Raw genomic sequence first — 25,192 nt, 5'->3', positions numbered from 1 at the left:
TTTACTTATTGGTTTTTATAGCTGGTCTTCATCTATCCAGATGGTTTTACGCTGCTCTTCTCCAATCCTGTCTTTTAATGTTCGGATAAGATCTTCAATACTGCTCCATGCATCTACCTCTACAGAGGCATAAAGACAGGGCAGTGCTTCCAGTTCTTTCTCCTTCAGACGGCACATACGTAAAAACTCATCTTCTGTCTCCGGCTTTGGCAAGAGTTTCCTGTATCAAATGAGCAGACCAAAAATAAATGTCTAATATTTTAAGTTAATCCTGTAGTCCCAGCTGCCCCATCATGAATTGATTTTCTACTGACTATATACAAGCAATAAAAGCAGTGGAGAATACAGCTACTCCAGGTCTATCCTCCCCTCACCTCCATGCTGCCCCCAAGGAAAAATACTTGCAATGAGGAAGCAATTTAAGAGGATTGAATACAGGGAGAGTGCAAGTGTTTACGACCTTTCCTCTTCCAGCTAGCATTACCTTAAAAAATGCTGTGGGAGTGCTGAGCATGGAGAAAACCACGTATTCTTCAGTCTCAGCCTCCCACAATGCTCATTGCTATCAGTGACAGTGAAAGAGTGCTAGATTTGGGGAATTCCTACTTTTGCCGGTTGTAAGATTTCAGGGAGGAGTCATGGGAAGAAACAGTGCACATCGAGGCACCAGATGAAGAGAGAAGAGGTTGTTTATTTCTCTCCGTGAGAACGTTATTGGACTCGAGAATTATTCACTGAATAAGACGGAATATCAAATATGCAAAAGGTTTGATATGTTACCTGAACCTCTTGATGTTTTTCTCTGAGACTCTGATAAAGAGAACAATAGGATATATCTTGGCTTTGATTAAATCCTTTGTGCAGCTTATTCCAGCTTCCAGGAGACAATGCTTGTTCTAAAAACAAAGTCGTAACAGTGTCACAAAGGAACATGCACTGCTGTGGAATCTCGAGATAAAGGTATCCATACCTTATGGGGTCAGCTGAAAAGCTCTCCATTTACCATTGTACTGATTTAAAACCTTTTCATCAAATATACATTTAAAGACCAAACTCCTCCTACTGGTTTACAACTAGTCAGTCAAATAACAGCTGAGCATAACAGCTTTCTGAAAAAGTTTAAAACAGAAATGGGTTGATCTAAAGATGAAGAGTACGATAAAATACCACTTTTACATATATACACAAACACAGATACTTGCTCTTTGTTCACAGAGAACATCTACTGCAACTACTTGTAAGAGAAAAAAACATCACTTTAATTCTCCTTTTTTTCATGCTGTGCATCAAATCTACTCTACTTGATATAAGATCTCTGTCTTTGACATTGTTATCTTTGTACTGTACACCCCTGTGTCTGTGTTTCAGGCTGTCCTTTCTTTTGTCTAGGTCCTTGTATCTCTTACTCTCTTGCACATTCATATATACTTATGATATGAAAAGGAACTGAATAAGGGATGGAGCACAGAAAATGAGAGGGTATTTTGCTGCATCAATGTGGGTCATCGCAGGGAATGAGCGAGAATATAAAAGGATGTGGCTGAGGAAGAAAAAGAAAAGGAAAAGCAAGAGCACAAATAAAAGCCATTTGGGAGAATAAACATAAATCTGAGATTGAAGGTAGGCAAGAGAACATGCAACTGTAAATTGGTCAGTCTGTTATTCAAGAAGAAACATACGTTGCAGACAGATTCACAGACAGCCTATCGAAGGGATACAGAGTACTGTAAGCACCTTGGCAGTGACAGCCTCAATATTGGCAGGTACTATACATTCATATGTGTTCAAATTTTTTTCTCTGCTGAAGATGATAGTCTCCGTTCTTTGCTTCCGTAAGAACTCTTCCTTTGTTACAATATCTGGAAAGAGATGTGGATGAGGACAAAATCAAGATTACAACAGCAGAACACCTAGAAAACTATCCAATGGTACTTCAACATAGGATGTAAGGATGGTTCAGGAAAAGAAGACGAGCAACGAATTGTCTTAACAGCTGCCTCATTTCTTCCATTGAATTCAATTAAATCTTAATCTGATCACAGCTGAGCATCTCAGCTATATCCTGCACCAATGAGTCCTCAGGCAATTACTACAACACTATGAAAGCATTAAATTAAAACAGTAAATACAATTCCAGCACCTAATGTTATATAGTAGCATTTCAGGGCTGGAGGATGCTGAGAAGTGCTAAAAAAAGAAGGTCTCGTCAGTATAGGCCTCTAAAACAAGGATTTAGTGTTCCAACATTTGTGTTTTAAAGTTCCAAAAAATTTGGCTTAGGTTGCAATGTGTGGTGCTGGCCCCCTTGTGAATTGCAGCTCGACATCAAAGCTTTTTTATGTTGCAAGACAGGGGATATTTATTATAATAGTTAACTTTTCAGTTTCTCTGTCTGGGTAACTGTAAGACTGCATACTATGCGGTGGGCATTCAATATTAGTGTAAAAATGAAACGTCAGCTGTGTTTAATGCTGTGTTGTATACAATCCTGCCCTACAGCAATCATGGTACTGCATATTGCTTTAATAGTAAATACTTAGCATGGAAGAAAATCAGTCTTTCGAGCAGATCAAATGCACAATCTTCACAGCCTTGGACGAGATAGAAACTTAAAGTCGCTCTAGGGAAGATATTCCTCATAATAGCAAATACTAGAAACAAATTAATCAAAATTTCACATTGCCTAGATATGCAGTATGCAAACAGTATGCAAACAGAAAGAGCACTCACAGCATTTCAGTCTCTGAGGGGCATCCTAGCAACCACACAGCATACACATGGATAATATTCATAGACACAGAATCTCATAACCATGTGCACTGACTGTCTCAAAAACATTCAAATACCTCAGATATTCTCAAAAAGCAGGATTTATAGCTACACATCACTCTGATGTGACTTGAGGTACCTCAAGCAACTACAACATGTGCATGCCCCTACGTGCGCGCGCATATATATTTATGTTTGTATTTCCAACACCGAGGGTTAACAGTCATGGTCTTCTTTTATCCCATTACCTGGCTTGCATATGTTGAATTCCAGGGCACCTCCAGAGTTGAGAAGCTTCTGTACCAAGGGCTTGGCAAGCATGGTGGGGGTGAAAAGTACTGGGCGCCTGCGCTCACAGTGGATTGGTCTCACCAAGCTATAAGGGATCAGACTGAGCCTCTTATTGATTTCACTTGAGGAATCCAAATCTGAGTAAAGAACAAGACATTTATCCCTCTGGTTTCCTCTCCATCAGTATTTGGAGAAAAAGGAGAACCACATAAACCAGAAATGACATGGTTAGTCATACTGGTCCTCCTTTCTCTTTTGCCAGGGTTGTCTTTACTATATATCCAGTAGTATGATGTCCAGCCTAATACTAAATAATTCAGTGCCTGTTGCTTTCAAGAGATTATTTCATAGTTTAACAGGACGCTTGCTTGGAGAATCTTTCTGCTTATTAGCTTGACTTACTTTGAGATAAATGTTTTTGGACAAAGAGCAAGAAAGCACCTAGGAAGAACTGCCAACCAAACAGGAAGTTTCAGTGTCCTAAACTTGCTCATGAAGGTTTAGCGCTCCAAGCATTTTTAGCAGAATCAGTGTTTTGGTCACAAATGCTGGCGAATTTTTGCACAGAGTGGACCATAGATGCTAGTAAGAGGAAAGACCTATGACATTTTTTCACGGCCATGCTGTTATGTAGAAGCCTTTCTATCAGTGCCATGTGTGTAAAAGCTATTACTATTTTATATCCATACCTTCCAGTTTATCAGGCAACAGCTTCTTTGCTTCAGATGAGGTCCGTGCCAGATCAGAGGGCCAGCCAGTGACGATACGGACTCGCTCATTGCTATTCATACGCTTATATTTGTTTTCAGACCTACTGACAAACTGAAAAGGTGAACAAAGAGATTTGACCCTCATTTCTTACATTCTTTATTCTCCCATGTATTCATCAGCCCACACTTGTTATCTATGAGATCTGAATTACCTGTGTCTACCAAAGGCAAGACTCCATGGATCTGTTGACTGAATTCTAAGGCTCTTTAAATATCATAGATCTGATTCAGAGCCTTTGTTAATCCCCTTTGGGATTTTTTATTTTGTTCTCTGCTCTTAAGCGGCATGTTCTTTCTCTTTGCAGAGCTCCCTGCTATCACCAGTACAAGCACTGATGTGTCCACAGCAGAGTAACATACCCACTCTGAGTATTTGTACAAATGTATCACAGGTTATACCCAAAACTCTGCCTCTTCTTTGCTGTACCAGAGTCTTAAAACTTCCCAAAAGGCACATTTTTACACTAAGAAACAGGCTTCATGCTTTCATTCCCCATCCACCCAACTATTCCTCTATGCAAATATTAATTCCTCCTCCTGTATATTTGCTAACCTTCACAACCATCTTCCTTCACAAAACTTATTTGACCTTCACACACAGTCTCTTTCACACTCAGAGTCACTGACCCACAATTAAAGGACTATTTTCTGATGGAACCTCATCTCACAGAGACTTGGGGATTTGGTTTAGCCCAATGGATTTGTCCTTATGGTTCAAGCAGAACACGTTTCAGCCTCTGATGGCAGACATGTTTGATTCCTCAAGCTACATTAGTAATGGAAGGCATGCACTTAAAAAGAAACACCCCATGTCACAAGAGCAGTTAGAAAACACAGCCCATTCATCTTTTTCATATATTAAATCTCTTTTTGATAGGAAGAATTCCTAATACAACCTCTGTACCTGAGGTGGGGTTTCTGGGGAGATTAGGATAGCCTGAGAATATCTGCTGTTCAGATCCACTATTTCAGACATTGCATTGAAGATTTGAACTTTATTACCTGTAATATTTGGCCCAAAAGAAAGCTTGCTCTGGATAGGCGAGGGCTGGCTTTTGGGTCATTCTGTGGGGCAGGCTCCTCTGGTTGCAATGTATTCTAGTAAAAAATAACACAGGAATTTTTCTTTCCCTCTTTTTTTTTTTTTTTTTATTTTAAATCACAACATTCAAGAAACAGAACAAGCAAAAGCAGATGTTTTGTATTTCCAATAAAAGGGGTAGTGATTGATTTGTATCTATCCCAAATACAATGTTCTAAGCAAACTGTAGACACAGCGTGGCCTACGCTGAGAAACACCGCTTCTGTCACTGCTCTTCCACATTCCTTTTTTCACAGGAGACTGCTCTCCACAGCTTATGAAAGAGGTAATTTCTGCACCAAGAAATAGCATGCAAATCTTTTGCTTTCACTAGCATCTCTGCCAGTGATCTCTGTCCCTTTGATCAGCAGGGACTGGAGTACAGAAGGAATGCATGACACTTAACCTTGATTGAAATCAAACACAAGCAGTGGCTACAGCATCTCTGTGAATGTTAGAAGCACATATGTCTCCCAAACACTAAAAATAACTTCTGATCACTAATACACCAGGAAGTTAGTTTTTAATTATGTAAAGATGGAATTCTTGGGTCTAAAGAAAGAAAAATCAAATTACTTTCACTGAGGGAAAAGAAGAAATCAGCAGGGCTGTTGTGTGTGAGGACCTGATAATCCCACTTCTCTCCATAGCTTGTAGATTGGAAGAGACAGATCTTTCTAATATGGGACAATGACAGCTCTGCGGATTAGATGCTTGTTCACAGTAGGAGAGAAATAATTCTGATTATTAACTCCAAGAACACGGCTTCTTCCTCATGTGGACATGAAGATGCATTAGAGGCTTAGGGGCAGAGAAGAATGAAGAGGGTTAACTAAGACACAGAACAGATACTAGACTTTTAAAGTGTACTCCCTCGTAGCCGGAAGGGTTAATAGTGTGCTAGGTCCATTGCCAGGGACAGTATTATTTAAAGCAAACATAAGGTGCCCATTGCCTGGGACAATCAAAACCTACATAGAGCGTAAACAGGACTTTCTGTAAAATTAACATAATGAACAACAAGTAGCAGTGGAGTAACAGGTGTTAAAAAGACCTTGTTTGTAGATACTTACCCGGAGTGCCCGAAGGGTATTATATGAGCTTTCCGTCTCATCTTTGCTTCCTCTGTGCATCAGCCGCTGCAGCTTCACCAAAAGAAGTTGCTGGGCTCTGAAAGAAAGGATGGAATCACATAGATCAAGATATCTTTGAAACCACTCAGAAGGCGGCTGGACTGCAATGGGTCTGTGCCTACAGAAAAGATTAAATAGAAATAGCAGTGACGACTGCCTGAACCACACAGTAAACGGAGGAACAAAATAATGAGCAGGACTGCAGTGCAGTTAAGGATTACACAATCCCCATGGCATGTTTTTCTATGCTACTTTTTGAGAAACCCACATTATTCTTTCAGGTAACATCTGGAGTCTCCTTTCTAAAGCTTTACGGCTCATATTACAGTTTAACATCAACAGGCCTTATCTCAAAAATTAAGGCATATACCTCTTTCCTTACAGCGGTCATTAATTTCCCTGTGTACAGAACCACTGCTCTCAGCCGTGGTCACTCAGCATTGCACTCACCTGCTGTAGCTGGGAATGGTCCCCATTTCCAGATCCCTGTCCGTGAAAGGATCAACTCTGGCACACAGCCACTCACACCTCCCCTGGTACATGGTGTCCAGAATATGAACAATCTCATCACATTTCACTGAGAGGGAACAGCAGTCCAGCTGGCTGGAGATGTTCAGATTCAAGCGGATATGAAATGAGTCCCCTGATGCGATAAGCCCTTCTTCCAGTTCTGACAGCAGTTTCCGGTAACCTGCAGCAATGAAGGAAGGGGTGAAGCGTGATCAGCTACTGGTCAAACCTCAGTACTGCTCCATTCCTGGGCATCCTCTGGGAGAAGCACACAGCACAAACTTCTGAGGCTCTTCTGAAAGAGGGTTTATACTCCTAGAGTGCTAGTTACACTAGTTACAACAAGGTTATGGGCCTGCACCTTAAAGACACTAATGGGCACTGATTCAGAAACAGCTTGTGCAGCTGGTATCAGAATCTGTGAGAATATTCTCATTATAATGATACTTTTAGGTAACTCCATTTTCAGTACTCCACACATGATCTGTGAAACAGAGAACTCAGCACAGATGCGGACAGAGCTATAGCTCTATCCTGTAAGTACAGCTTGAGTTCTGCACCAATTTTAATGACAAGCTATTCCCTTTATTATTAGCTCTAATTGGCACTCCCACAATCTATAACATGCTTTATCTGCAGTTAAGTGGTACTCAAAAAAAATTGCAATAGTCTTTCCTACCTTTGAAAACATCAAAGAAAATCAAAGACATCACTTCCTGTGTGATCTATGCAGCTGAAATTCTCTAACCGGCATTAAAAAAAAAAAAACCCGCAAATTTATATATACCAGTAAAAAATGGATTTTGGAATGTAATTTTTGATCCATAACCTGCAATTATCATTACAGGCCATGAACACTAAAATCAAAATCTGTTCATCACACGTGAACTCCAGCTGTTAAGATAAAGCCACAAAGGTAATAAACAGAGCAACTCCATCAGGTAAACACTAAATCGACTTCAGCTGGATAAAGATGATTCAGCTCACCACACTGTATTACAGAAAACTGTACATAAAAATAAGCTTGAATGTGTTTTGCAAGTCATGTCGTTATTGGCCCACCATGTAAATTCTTCAGAGTTCTGTAGTGACAAGCATATGGGCTTTTTTTTTTTTTCTCAGTCACAAAGCTAAAAGCTGCAGCAGTTACACAGAGTACCTATAATTAACACCAGTGGACATGCTTCAGATTTCTACCAATACAAAGGATATTCTGTCATTCTCATCCACACTAGTTAGTGTAACAGACCTGGGACTATTTTAGATGAGAAATACTTTTGGTCTTACCTTCGTGATTTGATTTATACTGGAGTGTTACTGGACCACTGCACCTCTGAATTGTCCAGTGAACTTCTTCCTTTGTGCAAGTATCCAAGGGAACACTCTGATTTTCCCCTTTGATGCAGCCCTCCAACTAGATATGGAAGAAATATTACTCTCCAGTGCAGGTTCAATCTCTGAGTCAATTACACCAATTTTTTTAAGCAGCATAATCTTTTTCTGATTAAACAATGCAGATACTTTGCTATCAGGATGCAGATTATGTCCTAATTATTTCATTTCTTTTCTCTCAAATAAATGCTAGCAGTCAACAGAACTGCAGCTCTTTGACAGTTCCAGGCTTCCCAGTAGTAAGTAGTGCAGGAATATCAGTTGTGGGGTTTTTTTCCCTTTGGAGGCATTTTAATAGGAAAATGGTTCGGGAACTTTGGCAACGGAGGGAAAACTAAGCAAAGAGCAACTTAGCAGAAGCACCGTTGAACTCCTGCTTATGTGATGCTGGGGACAGCTATGCAGGTGTGCAGCCCTTCTTTCCATTCATATTGCAGCTGTATCTGTTTCTGTTTCTAACATGTCCAGTCCCAAGACAGGCCACTCTAAAGAATGGTTTAGTAGTCATCAAGCTAAGCTAAGTAGCATGAACTTCCTTTCAGGCAGGAAAGCACTGGGAAGTTGAGAGCAAATCCCATTCTGGTCTCTTTGCAGGGGCTGTACTATACTACACGGCATTAAAGAAAGCATCAGTTGCTCTAATCCCTTCCATACAGAGCTACGGTAAAGTGCAAAAGTGCGTGCGTGTGCTGGATGACCATAAATACTGTTCTCTCATATTTTCAGAGTCAATAGCAGATTTTCTTCTGCATAAGTCATATGCTTTGTCATTAGCACAAGATGAAAGAAGAAACAAAGGAAAGTGTATGTTGTGTGTGCATGCATATAGGTGGACAGACATCCAATACTATTTGTTGATTATTTTATGCTCACCAGTAGGATTTGGTGTCCCTCCCGAAGGCCTGCTTTCTCTGCAAGTGATCCTGTCTTGACAGCGCTAATAAAGCTCCCTTTATCATTACCCCCGACCAGAGTGATTTCAGAATTGAGACTGTCTCCATTCAGTGTTACGCGCTGGATAGTATGGCAGGAGTTTCTAATGCGACCAACAGATGTGACAGAAGGACGAAAAGGTCTGTGTTCATGAAAGGAAGTAGCAGTTAGTTATCTCAGCTTTTAGCTACCACTCCAGAGTTAAATGCATGCATGATAAATGAGAGACATGTAAATAAACTTCTGGTGTTGTCAAGCACTAGAATCTAAGGAGTCTAAAAGAAACCCTTCTCATTGCTGCATAAGTTCTGGAGAAGAGCATCTGGACAGCTTCAAGTGCTCTGACATGACTGAATAACTCAGATGTATAACAGTACTTCACCTAGCAGCCTGTGGCAGCAAGATAACAAGATGACAAGGATAAATTTAAGCCTCTAGAACATTTTGTCTGCCTTGAAGTTTTTGAAATTCTAGGATGACCTTCACTGGTTTGCAGGATATGAAAGGGCTCCAAAATAACATGTTATACTGCTGCTGACATAAAGAAGTAAAGACTTAGCACAGTTTCATGAGATATTTGTATCAAATAACAACTTGCAACATCATATGCCTGCCATTATATCTTCAGCAACTAATAGATAAATGGAGGATCTCTACTATAGTAGCCTTTCCCCTCAGTCTCTGCCTAAGGTAGGCAAACTGGCATCTCAAATACCTTTCCAGAGAGAACTTTCTAAATATGGAGTTGACATGCTCAAGCTCATAGGCATCCAGGCCTTCCGACTGATGAGAAGAAGAGGAAGAGTGCACCGAGGGAGCTCCATGTGACTGCCTGTCATGACTGTCATCTGAAAAGAGTAACAAGAATGAAAATGAGTCCTAGATAGTGACAAAGATGGAAAGGGGGAAAATGGATGTTTGATTGATCTCAGCCAAAGCTGAATGAGAAAATTCCTGATGCAGAGGCATGATTCATGTCCACAGGCCATGGAAAGGAATGCCAGTGGTGCCTACTGGACCTACCTGATCACTGTCACAGAACAGCAAGACGGAAGGGACCTCTGGAGACTGTCTAGTCAACCCCCTGCTCAAAGCAGGGTCAGCTACAGGAGATTGCTCAGGACTTGTCCAGTTGGTTTTAAATATCTCCAAGGATGGAGACTAGTCAACCTCTCTGGACAACCCTGCTCCAGCGTTTGACCACCCTCACAGTAAAAAAGCTTTTTTTTTTTGTTTAAATGTAATTGCTTGTTCTTCAGTTCATGCCCATTGCCTCTTCTCCTTTCATTGGGTAGCACTGAGAAGAGTCTGTCTCTGTCTTCTTTACTCTTTCCCCTCTCAATTTGATGCTCATTTTAAGGCTGGAGGTCTTCTTATCAACCTGCAAACCTCAGCCAAGCACCCTCCATCTATTCATTCCATCTAATCCTTCTCCCACTTAGTTTTTCAGGAATAACTAAAAGCTTTCTTATTCTCACCCTTAGTTGCCCCTTTGCTTTCTTGTTATGATGAACAGACTTGATTTTTTCTCAGACTATGTGTCCCATCTTATTTAGACCAGGAATTGATTATTTGACAGTATCTGTAGCTGGTGAGCTAATCACACAGATCTCGTAGTTGAACTATATACATGATATCCTTGTGCTTACCATCTAGCTCCAAAGCATCATATCCAAAACTGTCATTGTCCTCTTCAACCAGGCTGGAATTAAAAACAAAGCATGAGATAATGGAAGAGAGAGAGGGAGAGAGAAAGCTGTTCACTTTCCAACCTTCAGCAGATTTCATTAAGTTCTGAAGCAGGAATTTCTTCTGTAAAAAAGAAAGATGTTGGAGGTGTTGCATCAGGCATTGGTGCAGCTGCAAAAAAATAAGCAAGTAACATACTTGTGGGCCCAGGGAAGAAGTAGAAATATGGCAGGAAAACAGTATGTGTCAGCCAACATGGGAAGCATATGAAACAGCAAGAAGATTCAGAAGGAAGAATTGCTAACAGCAGTGAGGGAATGAAGATACTGCTGAAAACAAAGGGAAGCTGCTGACTGATGGTGTCATATGTGTGACTTACACCACACCTGCTTCAGCACTGAGATAAATGGTTGCATAATACCTGCCGTATATATACCGCAGCATGGGTTTTTGCCATGATCGATCAAAAATGTCAGCAGCTCACTGACGGACAGAGTGAATGCAAGGGAAGTGACTGAGGTGCAGCAGTAAAGGAGTAATTTACTTGCTTGATTTAAAGTTCTTGAAGCATTTTATAACAGCTTAATGGTACCTCACATGGTTACTCAGATACCTACAGTATCAGAATGGCCAGGTGTGCCAAGCTTTTGCACAGGAACTCTTATGCTACAGCTCTGGTCCCAGTCCAGCTCTCACTGACACAACCTTTCCTGTCAAGGGTGGCTAGACTGGTTGGCCTTAAACACAAACAGTTAAAATTCACCAAAATTTTGCTCTTAAAGAGATATTGGGGATGTCCAGCCAAGTGAGTGACCTGTCTGCTTCCCTAGAAGGACTTCATTAAAGCACGTCCTTTGGTTGCAAAGCTCTTTAAATAACAGTTTGTTGTTTTTCCCATTCAGAATGATTTGTAGGTCTCCTGCAGAGCTGATATGCCTCATATTTGGCTTCAGGTGAAGGGTGAATTTTTGCAGCCAGTCTGGAGAGAATCAGCTATTTTTATTCCATGAATAAGCAGGGAAATGATACACCTTTTCCTACATATTAAGTTATGATCTCACTTTTTTTTCCCCACACAAATCAAGATCAGATAAACTGTGAAACCTGCAACTTGGCATGCAAATAGCAATTATTTTGGGTTATGTTCACAAACAAGTTAAAAAACCTTAGCAGGCTAATTATAAAGTTATAAACTACAGTGAACTTTTGGGCATGCTCTTGAGTTACTTCAGTGATTATTAGCTCAAAAAAGTAAGGCCACATTCAGACCTTGCTCCAGGGTACCTTTTCCTTCCACATGACAGTGGGAAGGAATATCTATTATGAGGCAAATTTGCAGATTTCAACACAGCTGTCTTCCAATGCCTTAACATATGGCACAGGACATAGTCAGAGCTGTAGTGAAATAAGTCCACAAGATGAATAATATCCATGTAATCTTTACTGCATTCTATAATATACTGCAAATATTTAAACGTTCAGGCATGCCAAAGGGTTTTCAAGTTAAGCACATGAAACATTCAGATCATTAACAAAACAACCCTTTCTCTCCATCCTGAATTAATGCAACACACTTTCAAATCATTAATAAAACAACCCTTTCTCTCCATCTTGAATTAACGCAACACACTTTAAGAAGGGGCTTGGAGGACAATATAGGAGAACCTAAGGAAGGCTAGAATAAACTCTGCCTAAATCCTCAGCAACCTAGAAAATTGTGTGGGAGAGCTAGCTGAGGATGCCCTCAATGGAAAGCTGGCTTGCAAAGCTTTACACAGAGAAAGAGAGACAAAAGCGGCAGTCTGCCAGAGATGAGTTTGTTTTGAAAAGCATTAAGAATCTAAATACAGTTCTAATAAAGATTAGATCTAAAAAGTAGATCTAATAAAGATCTAAACCCTCCACATATATTGCTTTCTTCTAAATCAGTTTGCTTGGGCTTTGTTCTTTTCTCCTTCTACTTGGGACCTTTAGGGAAGGTATTTCTATCTTCTGATATTTCTGATACAAACACTGATGCTATTGACACCAACACCAAAACAGTACATCCAAGCACTGCATTGCAATAAACCTTTTAGAAAAGGGGTCAGTGCCATTTAGGGCACTGTGAGGCTGGCAAGGTCTCTCTCCTTCCTGCCACTAACTTCCCATTTCCCAGCCACTCCAATTTCACCCGCAGGGGAAGCCCGCAGGGCCATGACCAGACAGAAGTGGAAGCTGCAGCAGAAGGTGAAGCAGAGGGCAATGCATCTCCCCTCATCGCCATGCTGAGATACAGAGCCCCGAGCCCGACAAAAACCACCTCCCTCCTCCACTTCCCCCTCCCTTCCTCACAGACATTCAAGTGTCTCTGCTCTATTTTGGCAGTTTACAGAGGAGAAGGAGGGGCTTTGAGAGAAGGGACACGGACACAGGCGGGATGCAGCTGAGAAGCAAAAAGTGAAGTCATATCAGTCTACAGCGGTAGAGCACATTGTCCAATAGCATTGGTGCCTCGTCATTTCAGTACTGTTTCTTATTATGTACATTAAAAAGTCAATGCTGCAGTGGTGTCACTGTGTCATTCATCCCAGCTGAACTATCAGAGACTCCTGACTGTTTTGGACAAAATTAGGGATGAGGGACTGCAGCCCTGAGAAGTTTAGAAAGTCAGTCCTGCTGCCTAATAGAAGCTCTCCAACTAGAGACAGACACAAGGACATCCAAGGCCCTTTTTGGCTCCACCTTGTGACAACAGGTTCGGGGCATATTTCACCAGCGTGGCTACCTACCTGCAATGAGGGGCATCCTCTTTGCAACGTCGGACTATCGAATCATTTCCTGGAGGCTCAGGAGTGGTAGACATGATACTGTCGTTGCGACTTCTCAGGGTTTGCTTTTACAAAAAAAAGCGACAGAAAGGTTATCTGTCTTAAATGTGCTATCATTTCTAACTTACAGAAGCATTAGCCTGCTAGTTTGCCAGTGGTACTCTGCACTGTGAAGCACACACAACAGTAAGAAAAATCGATTCTATACATGCGGAATGTTACATACAAGAGCATTTGTATTCATATATTCCAGTATTTTAGCAATATGCTTGTGTGCTGGCACAGGACCTTTTTCTGTGACCACAGACCGGCTGATTTACCAAAGAATTTTAGCTGACATATAAGAGGAAGAGGATGAAAAGTGGAATGTATGTATACTTACATATATAACTAGTAGGAATAAGGGAGAAAAATACAGATCTCCATACATTCAATTATTAGTCTAGTACACTGGAAACTAAACTCTAAATTGTACTACAGGGAAGACAGTATAAGTCATCTAAATATCCAAGAGATATTCCAAGAATATTCCTAACCCAGCTGAGGTTATTAAAGTGGCAGGGAGTTCTTTCCTGGCTATTCTTGGATATAATTTTCATTTCCTGGGGGCAGCATTTTTCACAGTGTTCTAGAAAGATGTTTTGTTCTTTGTTATTAACACTCTGCAAGAGCACTCTCTCTGTCTGCTTGTCCTGCTGTGTCAGTGCTCACATATGTATAATGGAATATCTACCTTGGGAGATTATGGGGATACAGCAAGCAGGGAAGAAATGGTTTGGCTATGGTATGCAGAAATTTCCAACTGTGATCTGCACCCCTTTTCTCACTCAGTGTTACTTATAGACAGGAAAAGCATTAGAGAACTCAAAAAAAACCCCTGAAAATTTTCTTAAATAAATTACAAAGCAGCTTTGACAGAAAATCTCTTCCTTCTAACAGTAAATGTGAAGTGGCATAAAGAGACAGCAAGAGGTCATAAATACCTTTGAAATATCTTTAAATAAACATAAACCAATTCTGTGATTTTGGAAAAGGCTAATAACACAGTTCTAACAAAACGCTGGTAAAAGGATTAAGGGAGCCTCTGACAAGGGCCTTGAATGCGCTCACAGCTGGGGTGCTAGCAAAGTGCTAATACTGGGTTGCGAAAGCTCTGAACCTCATTAGGAGAGACAGGCAAGGGGCATCTGAAGGCTCCTTACAATTTTGCTGACTTCACAGCTGCTGATGGAGTTACTGATGGAAACAGAATTAGAGGAACTTGTGTCTGTGCGGCCATTGCTGGCATCAGCCCCGTCTTCATCCTGTGCTCTGACTGCTGCGTTCACAGACACCAGAGAAAAATACAGACACCAGAGGAAAATATGTCAGATTGCTTTCAATACAGAGTCTTTCACAGATTTGCAACAACACTTAGGATTATCCTTCCACTTCAGTTTATCTTGTTTTCCCCACCCTGTACTGGACAGAGGCTCCAGGAATCGCTTTGTGCCCTGTAGCTCTGGCTCCCTTTTCTTCCCCATCAGCTTCCTGACAAAGTACAGAAATGCACGCCACTCTGGACAGCCTCTTGCCAACTTTTTCTTTCAAGTCTGTCCTGTATGTTTTTATTAGATGTATGAACACTACTTGACAAATTAAAGAAGGATTGTCTTAAACATAAAGGAGTTTATATTTTAACTTCAGCATCTGAATCTGGCAGTCTGCAATAAGGTTGGCTCACTGAATTACGCTTTTTTTTACAAGAAATTTACAACAGGGACCAAGAAGCTTGAGCTCCCTCAGCAGCCCAAGGTACCACAGCAGGAACGTCTTTGTGGACTCCTTCCCTTCCTCAGCTCCTCTAATTTGTACTAATGTTGCACATTACCTGATATCAAATACACCATTTAACATGCAATATCTTGCAGCAGGAACCACGTTTCCCATCATATTTTGTACAACAGTGAGCATGCTGCCACACATAACAAATAAAGGAAGTGCTGCCTAAGATGGTGTTTGGTTCGAGAAGTGTTACATAAATAAGAGGAATTAGGAGTAGCTGAAACATGAGTATCAGCAACTAATTTCCTAACTTGGCAGCCGGCTGATGGGTGGGTCAACCCCTCTCCCCCCAGCTTTTGCAATGCTTTAGATTTAAAATTAATTCTTTTTTGCTGAAGGACAAAGGAACTCATTAGATGATCACTAGATTAGGGTCTTTTCAGTTTTTTTCCAACAGCAAAAAGAGACCAGTATAATGACTTTTAGTACAGGTATTACACCGATGACTTTAAAATTTTTGTAAACTAAAAGGAAAATAGAGTAAACAGAAAATTTAGTTAAGCTATGAGAGGCAAAATTGTGTGTCTGTGGAGATATCTTTGGATGGAGAAGACGTTCAGGTAGAACACTTGACTACTTTAAATTATGACATTGTTTACTATGAGAGAAACTGCCTATTTACTGACTTGGACTTAGTTAAGAATTTCCCTGGTTGGCATATTTGTTAAAACAACTTAAAGAGATTAAGTGAATGAGACAAAGCAACAGAAAAGGAATAAGGACATGGGTGCTCCTTCTGACCTTGAAACTCTGATGTTCTGTTCATACTGACAGGGGATTTAGCTCTTGGAGTTATCTAAAAGAAAGAGGACAAAATCAGCACAAATGCAGAATATTTGCCACATACTGTAAACCAAATATTTTCACCCCTTTTTTCACTGCCATGCTGTAATAAGTTTGCCCTCCCCTAAACAACAGGACCCAAAATTTAGAAGATATTTAGGTATCTAAATGCCACTGCAATGAACAACAGTTAGCTACCTAACTACTTTCAAAAGTCTGGCCCAAACGCATTGCAATTTCCAGATTCTTCTGAGGGAACAAAGAGACAAAAGGTGAAGTGGGTGCCTTGGGACTGGTTTCAGGCAGCTGTTAATACAACAGGCTTCCTTTTGGAGTGTGCAATGTAAAAATGCAGCTCTATTGCCATAAGTAATAATGACAGTCAGAGCTCAGAAAGGTTATGAAGGGCAGGGAGAATTCAAATGCAGATGAAAGGAAAGAGAAGCTCAAAACCCAGAATGTTAGACTGTATATTTTTTACAATTCATGAATATAGCATCAGATAATAGCTGTATGAATGCAGCTAGTTGCGGAAATCATGGACCTAACTCATGCTACCCCATACTCTTAAGTGAGAGGAAATTGCCATAATTTAGTTCTAAATTAGGTAGTTAATTTTGCTCTAGATTGTGTCCATTTCTTTCTATTATTCCTTCCAGCTGATGTGAGGTTTTCCACCAAGCTTCGTTTTCCACCTTCAGTTACTTGTGTGCTGGACTTTGGGCACTATGTCATTTTTTTTCACTACTGTTAAGGAGGCAAAGAATCAATTTATTGACAACTCTCCAGAACGTGAATGAACAGCAGAAGCAAGGAGAATACACAAAATGGGGAGAAGGGGCAGAAAATGGTCTATGAAGCCTGATTATACCTGCTCCTCAAGATGCAAATCACCACAGGGCAACACCTGACAGCTCACTATCATATACAAATCTATTCTTACCCTTAGAGCACAGCACTTTCACAGGCATGACCGCAACACGTATTATGTCTCTTAGTTTTAACAGTCCCTGCACTATATCATTCCAGACTCATTAAGACACACCTGGATTCCCTTTAGATTCACTCTTCTCTTGAGCCGAGTTTGATCAGGCAAGAAGAATTTGTTGTCTTCTGGAGACTCTTCAGAAGTGGAGGAGTCATCTGCTTCCTGACCATTGGCTTTTGGGCTAGCAGTGCCAAAGGTCTGGGAGATAATGGTAATGGGTAGATTCCGTGGCAAACTCTAAAGGTCAGAAGGAAACACTTTACTTCTGAGAACACTTTGGTACAACTCCTCACGACGCCCCTTTAGAGCAATCTAATTGAACTTTCTGTGACTCCCGTGCTTCAGAAGCTCACGCAGAATGTGGCTCCAGACCCAAAAGAGTAATTTAGATTGACATTTGTGGGGATTTCTGTTCAGTGGGGCATGTTCCTCAAAAGCATTTGTAGTTTCTACCCCAGTGTAGAAATGAATTGTCTTTCTGCATTTCTTTCCCTTCCATTTAAAATCAAGTTGCGGAATGCCAGCCTTTGAGAAGCTATGCACATGACACAGACAACTTGAACCCCACCTTCACTGTGTGAAGAACTCACAACACTGACATTTAGTAGGAGGAGGTTATTTTTTCCAGTTAATTCACAGAGGGAATTAAAAGAATCCCCTCTCCCTTCCACACCAAAATGTTTTTAAAAGCAAGTCTTAAAAAAAGAACTCATGTCTGTCTTCCTCAGCCCTACCTGGTCGTGAAAGTTATTGTCCTTAGAGAGCCGTCGGAGTTTGCACTCTAGGTTAACAATGCAAGCTTCTTTCCGAACCACCTCAATTCGGAGTTCATCATTTCTCTCCTCCAGCTCTCGAATCTGCTTCCTGTATTTATCTTTCTCAATCAGGCAATGTGAATACTGTGTCTGAGCCTCATCACGTGAGCGGAATGCCTGCAGTGGAGAGAAGAAACGTCTTTTGCACCTGGGCACCAGACACCTTCTCCTGCTGGTTTTGTTTGTAAGGTGTTTGGAACGGGGACTTCAGAACTGGTAACCATTCACCAATTAACACAGCAGTTAGGACCAGGATGTGCCACAGTAGTACCATCAAAAATTATGATGATGAGGGTGGTTTATTTCCAGCTCCCTCTTGGTTGGTGGCAAAATGCTCCAGAGTGCAAACCAGATGACTTGACACTAACAGAAAGCCTGCAGTAGCTGTTGTTAAGATCTTGGTCCTGCCTGCCAGATGCTACGCTGTGGAAACAACCCAATATTATCCTATGTTTATTTACTGCAATACAAATTCCAACAAGTAGCAATTTCTTCTAACTGTTTATTTTTTAATAGTATTTTGGGTCCAATTACCCACAATTCCCCAAAGTGACACATATGAGATACAGGCTTTTGCTACTAATTTTACCCACTTGAACTGGTAGATACCTGGTCTCGCTCCTTTTCCACCTCTTCTAGCTGTATCATCACAGTGTTCATACGGTGCTTGTACATCTCACAGTCTTTTCCTAGCGTTGAACACTTTAACTCCAAATCTTCCTTCTCTTCAAGGTACTGGAAATGACACACTGTTAACCACCACTGCTCTCAGAGGTCTTTTGGGCACTAGCCTGAGATATTCCATCTTTCTATCCTTCCATTTCTCACCTTGTCTCTCAAGTCCTCCACATGACGAATCTCCTCTTGGAGATTAAAGATCTTGTTGACCAACTCATGACGATCTTCTAGTGCTTCTTTACGGTCATGTTCCAGAATATCTAAAATGGCTTTGTCCGAATCTGGCAAACTCCTCTTGTCAGCCTGAGGAAAGATGTTTTTAAGAGACAGCCCAGGGAAAGAGAAAATAGTATTGCAGGGAGAAAAGTAACAAAGACAGTAACAAACAAGAGGAATAGAAAATGAACATGGTAATGCAACGGGAAAGTGGAAGAGGAGATGGACATTTGTTCATATTTTAAAACAGTGTCAGAAAAGATGAATAAAAGCTGTCTTGCTGTCAGAATAGTCTGATGAAGGAACTGTTTTACTGTTTTATTGTACTGGCTATAATTTGAACCATTTTGGATGCAGTGACAATTCTTCACTCCAAGCCCTGCATTCAAAACTCTTCTCTATTAATCAGCTCTCACTGAGCACAAAAATCACCCTTTGCCAAAGAGCAGGGCCTAAGAAAACATTCAGGGGAATTTTTAAAGTGTGCATAGGCTTTGCAAGGATGTGCTCAGAGAATATTAAACATGCCTGGAGTAGCTTGTACCACTGCTTCATTTTCTGTAGTGTCCAGCAATATTTTTTCTTTCAGATTTAAAATTAACAAGATTACCAGAGCAGGTTCCAACAAATAAATTGCCATCCAAAATTAACTATAAACGGAAGATGAAAAAGGCATAAAATGCAAGCAAGTAATATGCATATTTATTTTTAAAATACCTAGACTAAGTTGGAGATTTCAGTGACATTTTGGTTACCTAATATTTCTAAGTATACCTAAGTATTTCTAAAACAAACTGCCTTTTGTTTATTTATACTTTCACTTAGGAGCATTTCAATCCTATTTTTAGCTATTTCATGATTATTTTTCTGTTTCTTTAGGTGCTATAAGACCATTTCAATTAATATAAGAGACTATACGTGGACCAGAACTCCCAGAACCTTCTATACTACCCCCTTTTTCAACCTTTGAATTGGATTTGTATTAGAGCTAAGAGCCATTAGGCACTGCTAGAGGCTACAGCCACTTCTGAAATGCATTCTATTGATAAATTCTTAAGTGTCATTTTAAAATGCCACAAGCCTTTTCCAGCACAGTGCTAAGCACTCTCACGTATACCCTAATATTTGGCTAAGCTCTTCAGAGAGTAATACAGTGCTAAATTTGCTGCGTATCATCCTTTTTTCCCATCTGCCCAAAGAAAGGTTAGTTAAGATCCCTGTGCAAGTTACAGCAGTGTTCTACGGGCATTCTGGTAACTAGTGATCACCCAAGTACAGAAACCTTTATTACCCTCTGCTTCATTAAGACCTTTTTGGCACAGATATGACAACAGCCTAGGACAGGGTACACAGAGCCACTGTCAGAAATTTCTGGGCTGGCTATTTAACACAGCTATGAAGTGACAGGCTGGTACAAAGAACCACAGCAGGGCTAAAACACGGAGTTGAATGCTCAGCAATTAAACAGCTGCACTCTGCACCTTGAAAGAGCCAATCTCTCATGTACAGCTTGATTTATTAGATGACAATTCTTTTTTTTGGTAGAACTCCTCCTCATGCATGTGTTTGTCCAAGGAGTACTACAGACAGCTGGAAGCTATATAACCAACCTTCCGTTTTTCCAAACTTTGCACTTATGCTTATTGTAGCTTTGCAGGCAGAGCTTTCACCCAACACTTCCTAGCATTATAACAGGAGTATGTGTTGAACTTGAGGCGAGGAGTGGCAGCAGAGATGATGCCACCTCCTCTTCTCCAGAGTTACCAGTTTCCCTGCTACGTACTCAACTCCCTGTCCCTTACTGAAAACACATGGGAGCTGTCACCACCTGCTGCCTCTCTGTCCCACTCTCACAGCCTCCTCCAGACACTTACATCCTGAAGGGTAGCCACCAAGGCAGGCCGTGAGGAGACATGGGGTATGTGAGACACTATGGGAGGAAAGCGTGGGGCTGCCTGGAGGCAAGGAGTGCTTTAAGACTGCTGAATCCATCATCTGGGTAAGCAGGAGGGGTAAGCTGAAGCATCTGGATTTTTAAATGTAGTACTCTACTTTTTTACCTGAATGATGGACTGTAACTCCTGGATTTTAGTCTTCATCATCTCATTTTCCCGCTCCAGCTCCAGAACCTGTTCCTTTTTGGGTCGGTTTTCAATATCATTTTTCAGTTTCAAAGACTGGTTCCTCTCCAGCTTGCATTCCTCTTCCACCTTGTTCAAGCGATGCTTCAGCTGGTCAATCTAGAGCGGCCAGAGAGCAGTGCAAAGGAGAAACAGGAAAGGAGAGAAATCATTCCTAGCTCTGATATTGACTGCTCTGAAAACCCTCTTGCTTGCAGGTGAAAACATACTGTCATAGGTGGAAAAAAGATCTTAAACTGTGAATGCTAACAAGCAGCAGATAATTGGGTGTATGTGCATGTGTGCTGAATGTCCACAATTGAACTGTTGAACTCTCAAGCAGAAGCCCAGTATTTGCTGGCTACAACTGGTATGGGCTGGTTGTAAATTTAGATAACATCTGGACTAAAAAAAAGTGGCACATCCTCAATCCTTCAATAAATAGATACAAAACAGAGCTAACACATAGGAGGCTGACCACTCATTGTGCTTTGGCACATAGACTATTTGGATTGGGAAAACTAGAGGCTTTGAGTTCTGGATAGGAAAGAGAGGTCTGCAAAAAGAAAAAGTCGTTTCAGACAGAAGGGGGCCTGGGGAGAAGGTGGTGATGATCCTGGCTAGAGGAAAGATTTTAAAGTGGGGGAATAGCCTCGAGATTAGATTGTTGCATGGGGATGCCCAGGGACCTTGGCCAGTAACGCCTGCAACTGGTGACTGTGAGCAGCTGCACAGCATGAACTGACACGATTTTCTGCCCAGCCATCCCACACCACAGACATCTCCCTGCAGGGAAGGGATGTCGAACCCAAGGGAAGGCAGTGCCGAGGTGCAGGACTGAGCAAACGACTGTGTGAAAAAACAAAGTGGGGTAAAACGTCTGATCTCATTGGTTTGAAAACAAAGCCCAGTGTCCTGATCCACTATGGGTAGTTGTTTACTCCATCTCGTCTGTGGCACACACACAAGCATGAATTTTCTGGCACTTGAAGCATTTCTCTATATTTCCTAAATGGCCTCAAGCTATTCCAAAGCTCTATGTGAGACTTTTTGAATAAACCACCAACAGCTGTAGTGCAAACCTGGATAACTGCCCCAAGATATTATTGAGCCTGAAAAGCTAAAATTATGTTTTTAGCAAACAATTATGTTTTTAATTTTTTTTAAAATATGTTATGTTCTGTTAATCCATTACAAGTATCTGAATTATCTGCCATTAATACACATCACTGAAGCTGGCATTTCTGTACACCGATGCCTCTAATCATCTGGATGAGCAAAGCAAATGAGAGTTCTACACCTTTCTACTGTCAGAGAAGGTCTCATTTTGCCAGATGCCACTGGGATGCTCCATTGCTGCTCCTGATTAAAGCAGGCCAGAGCATTTATCTCACCTCTAACTGGAGGTCTCGGCTCCTTATCACAGCCATGCTCTTCTCGTCACTCAGCTGGGCGTATCTCATGGCCAGATTGTAGTTCTCATCTTTCACCTTGACCAGCTCATCGTTGTAGTTGTTCCTCTCCTCCTTCATCTTGTTGTATCTCTCCTGGAAGGTCAGCAGCTCTATCTTGTTCAGTTTTAGCTGCTTTCTCTCATCCTCCAACTGGCGAGACTTAGCCAAGAGTTCACAGCGCTGCACATCTTTCGTCTTTACTTGCTGCTGAAGCTTAATGATCTCATTCATTAGGAAATGGGTAAGGCCTTCATGTCCCTCCTCCACTGAAAATATTTGAACAGCTTATCAACTTCTAATAAAGTAACTTTATACTAAGTAGAATCAGCAGAACCGAGTAAGAAACAGATGTCCCAGAATATGTACAGAGGTGCAGAATATGCACAAATACACACACATTTGTGTATCTAACTGGCAACAGTACAAATTACACAGCACACTATTACCAGAATCACAATATACAGGCCTGTGGAAATAGCACAAACTTTGTAAAATGAATCTGTACAAGTACAATTAATCTGAATGCTTCAAAACTGCTGCACACGTGTAGGTCATCAGTGTAATTTAGTCCACTGCTCCAATGCTTCTTATCTTGAGATTTCTTGTACTGCCTATCATTCAATTTGAAGCTCTTCAGCTTCATTCAGACAACTGAGGTGTTCCTTTTCTTTATACTTTACCTGTTGCTAGCTCATTTTGCATTGAAGAGGACTGAAAAACCGCAGAATGCTACTACAAGATTAGCTTTTATTTCCACTTCTTGCCAGAAAAATCAAACCCAGTCTTCAAGATAGTCCTTATTTCAACAGGCTCCTTTGGGATTGATTCTACTCACCAACAATAGTGGAAAATCTCCGTGTAGGTTCTTTCCCTGTCACCAGTTTGTAGAGTTCAGGATAGTAAAACTCTAGGCTCTCTAAGAAAACTACATAGCCCCTTTGGCCCTTGGTGTGGAGAATGTCCAGCAGTCGGCCTAAGTACAGAGAAGAGGGAGAGAGGTTACCTATCAGCACTATGCGTGGCATAAGCAAGTACCGTCTCCCTGAAGTCAAATCTGCTTAAGGTTCATCTCTGCCACAGCAACGTGTTGTGGAAAATCTGTCTGATTAATTGAGTTCAGCTGAACTCATAAAGTAATGCCACATATTCTTTATGTTTGTGCTGATCATTATTCCGAAGGAGTGCAGGCAAATTGGTCTCTGGAACAGAAATTTCAAAAGACATGTTATTCAGTGCAGCCTTTACCAGGCAGCACTGAAACACTAAGATGGCAGACCCTTCAGTGACAAATCATGAAGCACGGCAAGACAGCTGAAAACTTACTCTTGGAATGGCATTGGCTGCTGCTTGTGTTAACTGAAATATTTGCCAAGGCTTTGATGGGAATATGAACCCCGTGAGCTCCAGTCTGCACAGCACCAGAAAGAACCATTGTTATCAAAATAGCAGCAGCAGATACCCCCTTTACATTAAATCTCCTGTAAATGAGATAGAGGGTTTCCATTTGATAATCTGTAATTTGATACAGGTTCCCTCCAGACTTAGCAAAATAATACTGTTCATATAGGAATACAGATGTAGCCATTCACAACATAATTACCTGCTCGGTTAATTTTGGAGGGCAGCATAAGTGAGTTAAGCACCTCATCCTCATCTTGCTCATCGATTACTTTGCACTGCCGTAGGTATGGGGTCAGTTTGGCTGGATTGATGTACCGGCTCAGCATGTGCCGGTTGCATTCTACATTCTCCCACAAAGCTTCCTCCTCATCTTTCAGTGTCTCCAGGCAGTCATCCATCTCTGGCTCTCCTCCTTAACAAGAGAAACAATTGGCAAATGAACATCAAACAGGACAGTTTCTATCCTGTTACTTTTTTGTGCTTCCATGTCACATAGGACGGAGCTTAGAATCACTTCTGACTAATGCTGAATTTGCTCTGTATTGAAACAGTTTGAGCCGAAGTGTAGCCTGTCCACAGCTCATCTGGAAAGTGACAGTTCAGAGAAGTGCCATCTTGAGTCTATGAACTATTGCATATTGCTCTCTAGTGATGAATCTGTAGCTCAGCTAACTCCATGAAGGTCTCTACAAGTCAGACGATCCCTCTTCATATCAGAAGCAATGGTAAAGGACACGGTGCAATGCAAGAAAGACTATGAACATGCAGAGCTCAGAGCAAAGGCAAATACTTGCTGCAGGCAACTAAGACTTTCATTCTCACCTCCTTTGTTCCTCCCAGCTGTACTGATTTGAACCTGCATTTTTTCCTGCATATATGTGATGAGCCAACACATGTAAATGACTGCACCACAAGAATAGTTAACTCCTAAGCAAGCAGTTACGTATGTCTGCCTTCTGCAGCTGTGTACAGACGGACTGATGTGTGGGCATGAATGCAAGTACCTGTGAGTTCAGACCTTGCCTTTCTCTGCATGAGTGGATAAGAATGAGCATTGTATCACTGAAGTCTGAAAATGTTCTGGACTCATGCAAATATTATCACGTGACTTCTGACTGCTTGCAAAGCAATTTCCTGCCAACTCCTAATTTGTAACCACCTCATTAGAGAAGGTTACAAGGCAGGCAACAATGGGGTGAGAAAACTTGTACTGAAGTTAAGACTAAACAAACTTTGTAAAAATCTTTCCTTCTTAATTTTGTAATAAATGTTAACCTTTGAAACAAGTCTTATTTTTGCATTCTAGCTTTCTCAAGATCTTGTGATCCAGGTGGCGCAAGAAAGATAAGCTTCTATTCCAAGAGTTATTTTACCCCATCAGAGACGATGGTATAAGAAGAATGTGCAGTTCTCAGGTCATATGAGGTGAGAGCTGTGCTTTATGAGGCTTTGCTGGTAATCAGTAACTAAAGACCTCAAAAGCAACATGTTGTTTCCCTTGGACCAGAAGAGTTCTCTCCATTGTGTTATAATTT

General features: G+C 41.1%; 1 protein-coding gene across 1 annotated transcript; it reads right to left on the bottom strand.

Annotated features, from left to right (window-relative positions):
- CARD11 (caspase recruitment domain family member 11) lies at window positions 1–24,519 on the bottom strand. The gene is made up of 24 exons (XM_075718896.1): window positions 24,480–24,519; window positions 23,857–24,069; window positions 23,092–23,229; window positions 22,197–22,522; window positions 20,743–20,922; window positions 18,617–18,769; window positions 18,398–18,523; window positions 17,708–17,905; window positions 17,031–17,210; window positions 15,944–15,998; window positions 14,581–14,696; window positions 13,340–13,443; window positions 10,529–10,581; window positions 9,595–9,727; window positions 8,820–9,021; window positions 7,842–7,968; window positions 6,495–6,735; window positions 5,985–6,081; window positions 4,833–4,928; window positions 3,750–3,882; window positions 3,018–3,197; window positions 1,735–1,859; window positions 781–896; window positions 1–220 (listed from the first exon to the last, which is right to left on the bottom strand). Exons 1-24 carry the CDS (start codon window positions 24,517–24,519, stop codon window positions 16–18), a joined length of 3,537 nt encoding a protein of 1,178 aa, XP_075575011.1. The 3' UTR covers window positions 1–15.
- Window positions 24,520–25,192: the final 673 nt, after the last annotated feature.

The sequence above is a fragment of the Pelecanus crispus genome, chromosome 11 (genome assembly GCF_030463565.1).
Source record: "Pelecanus crispus isolate bPelCri1 chromosome 11, bPelCri1.pri, whole genome shotgun sequence".
NCBI classification, from domain to species: Eukaryota; Metazoa; Chordata; class Aves; order Pelecaniformes; family Pelecanidae; genus Pelecanus; species Pelecanus crispus.
This window is presented reverse-complemented; position numbering and strand designations above follow the sequence as displayed.